The following is a 2500-nucleotide window of genomic DNA, read 5'->3' as shown; positions in this document are numbered from 1 at the left end:
GAGTATGGCACTGTCCCGCCGTACTGCTTCCTTGGGTGAGGCACAAATGCAATTTCGTTGTGTGCAGTGTGCTGTGGAGTGCTGTGTCACAATGACAATGGGAGTTGGACTTTCCCAATGAGGCGTTCAGTTTCACTTCACTCACATCAGCCAATCACAATCAAGAAGCAGATGGCACAGAGAGTTAGATTTGCGTCTAATGGTTAGGTACCCAGCATTGATTCCGACCTGATGTCATTTCCTGATCCTCCTCCATCTCTCTAAACCCCCACCCCCACCCCCCACCACCGACTCACTCCTGTCACTGTCTCACACTGTCTTTTCAAACAAAGGCAAAAAAGCCCCTAAAAAATCTTTAAAAAGAAATAAGACGAACACCCGAATGGATGGACACCATCACAGACGTGTGAAAGTTGTGAACTGCGAACTGCGTGTGAAACTTACAACATTCATGACGGCGAGGATGTACTGCTCGATGTCTCGGCGTCCGTGGTAACCCACCATCATCTTGTCCGCCACCACCAGCGTCTCCACGTAGCGCTCGCGGCTAACTGAACGCTTCAGAGGCAGCTGCCCGCCCCCTGCCCCGCTCCCTGTCCCGGCCCCGGCCCCACCCCCCCTCGGGTTGGGCGGCGTCTTCATGGTCCGCTGCCACCAGGCCAGTGTCTTCCCCGGCTTCTCATCTGAAACATGGGAAACCAAAAAGGTTGGCGTCTGCGCCCTACCTTTAAAGCCGCGTATTATATTGCTTGGTGCGACTGCTCACCAAAAGTAGCGATACTAAAAATGACAAAAACAAATGAAAATGGACTAGGTCCGAGATGTCTGTGGCTCCAGTTTTAACCACTGCCCTCTTTTGTTACTTTTGGCTCCAATATACAGTTTTTGACATGAGCCTTGTGTGCACTTAATTTTGTTTTTTACATTTCTAGTATGGCATCTGAAACATTAGACAGGTAGACAAGGCAAGGCAGGTTTATTGGCATAGCGCATTTCGTACACACATACTGTTCAATGTGCTGCACAAAAAATATGAGTAAAGGAATAAAGAAAACAAGAAATACAGATAAAAAAAACATAACCTAGAAGAATCAAAGAAAAAAAAAATATTGAAAACATTGTGGCCTGAAACGTTACAAGTTTGGAAAGTAAAGTACATGTCTAAAGTTTATCGTTATGTTTGTTAAGTTTATTGTAATGTTTGAAACGTTTATTGTAATGTTTATAACATTTATCGTAATGTTTGTAACGTTTATCATAATGTTTGTGTGTAGTGCAGTGCGCATACCGATGACGCCGCAGGACTGGTCGAGGTACTGGTGTCGCAGGGAGGAACGCTTGTAGACCACGTGCGGCCGGCCTGTACGGCCCTCGATGCTGCTCACATTCTGACTCGAACCCAGCGGCTCAATGAGGAACTCCTCTCCACCCGTCACGATCAGCCCTCTCTGGGAGCAGAGGAGAGGAGAGGAGCGAAGAGAGGAGAGAAGAGAGGAGAGAGGAGAGGAGAAGAGAGGAGGGGAGGAGAGGAGAGAAGGGGAGGAGAGGAGAGAAGGGAATGAGAGGAGAGGAGCAGAGAGGAGAGAGAGGAGAGAGGGGAGAGGAATGGAGAGGTGAGGTGAGGAGAGGAGTGCAGAGGAGAGAAGAGATGAGAGAATAGAGAGAGGAGAGGAGAGGAAAGGAAAGGAGAGGAGAGGAGAGGAGAGGAGAGGAGAGAGGTGTAGAGATGAATGGAGAGGAGAGGAACAAAAGAGAATAGAAGAGAAGAGAAGAGAAGAAAAGAAGAGAGGAGAGGAGAGGTGAGGAGAGGAGACGATAGAATAAGATAGGATAGGAGAGGAGAGGAGAGGAGAGAAGAGGAGAGGAGAGAGGAGACGACAGGATAAGATAGGATAAGATAGGATAGGAGAGGAGAGGAGAGGAGAGGAGGGAAGAGGAGAGTAGGGTAGAGGAGAGAAGAGAAGAGTAGAGGAGAGGAGAAGAATATAAGAGAAGAGGACAGGAGGATAGAGGAGAGGAGAGGAGAGGAGAGGAGAGGAGAGGAGAGGAGAGGAGAGGAGAGGAGAGGAACATAAGAGGAGAGGAGAGGAGGAAGCGGATTAGTAGGGTACTCGGTCGAGAGTCAGAGGGGGGTCTCTGATGTTTATGAAGCTGACAGAGATTAGGGGCAGGAGGAAATACAGCACTGAAGCACAGCGGGAGGGGGGCGGGCTTTCTTTGCCTAGACCCCCACCCCACCTCCTCATCCCACCTCCTCATCCCACCTCCTCAAACCACTTCCTCACACCACCTCCTCACCTCCTCATCTCCCACACCACTTCCTCATCCCCCAGCTCCCCTCCCCACCCTACCTCCTAACTCCCTACCTCCTCATCCCACCTCCCCACCACACCTCCTCACCCCCCTCCCTTCCTCATCCTATCACACCTCCTCGGGCCCCACCCCAACTCCTCACCCCGCTTCCCTTCTCCACCTCCTCACCCCACTTCTACACGCCCTT

General features: G+C 50.5%; 1 protein-coding gene across 2 annotated transcripts in view; it reads right to left on the bottom strand.

The window, feature by feature from the left end:
- Positions 1-2500, bottom strand: part of adamts10 (ADAM metallopeptidase with thrombospondin type 1 motif, 10) — a 104856-nt gene that overhangs the window by 55465 nt on the left and 46891 nt on the right. For both annotated transcript variants that reach the window (XM_063200709.1, XM_063200710.1), the window contains exons 5-6: positions 1289-1448; positions 445-683 (exon numbers count right to left, since the gene is read on the bottom strand). In XM_063200709.1, the coding sequence (XP_063056779.1) occupies positions 445-683; positions 1289-1448 (399 nt within the window). The remainder of the gene's footprint in view (positions 1-444; positions 684-1288; positions 1449-2500) is intronic.

The sequence above is a fragment of the Engraulis encrasicolus genome, chromosome 6 (assembly GCF_034702125.1).
Source record: "Engraulis encrasicolus isolate BLACKSEA-1 chromosome 6, IST_EnEncr_1.0, whole genome shotgun sequence".
Taxonomy (NCBI): domain Eukaryota; kingdom Metazoa; phylum Chordata; class Actinopteri; order Clupeiformes; family Engraulidae; genus Engraulis; species Engraulis encrasicolus.
Note: the sequence above shows the minus strand (reverse complement) of the source record. Positions and strands in the feature narration are given on the sequence as shown.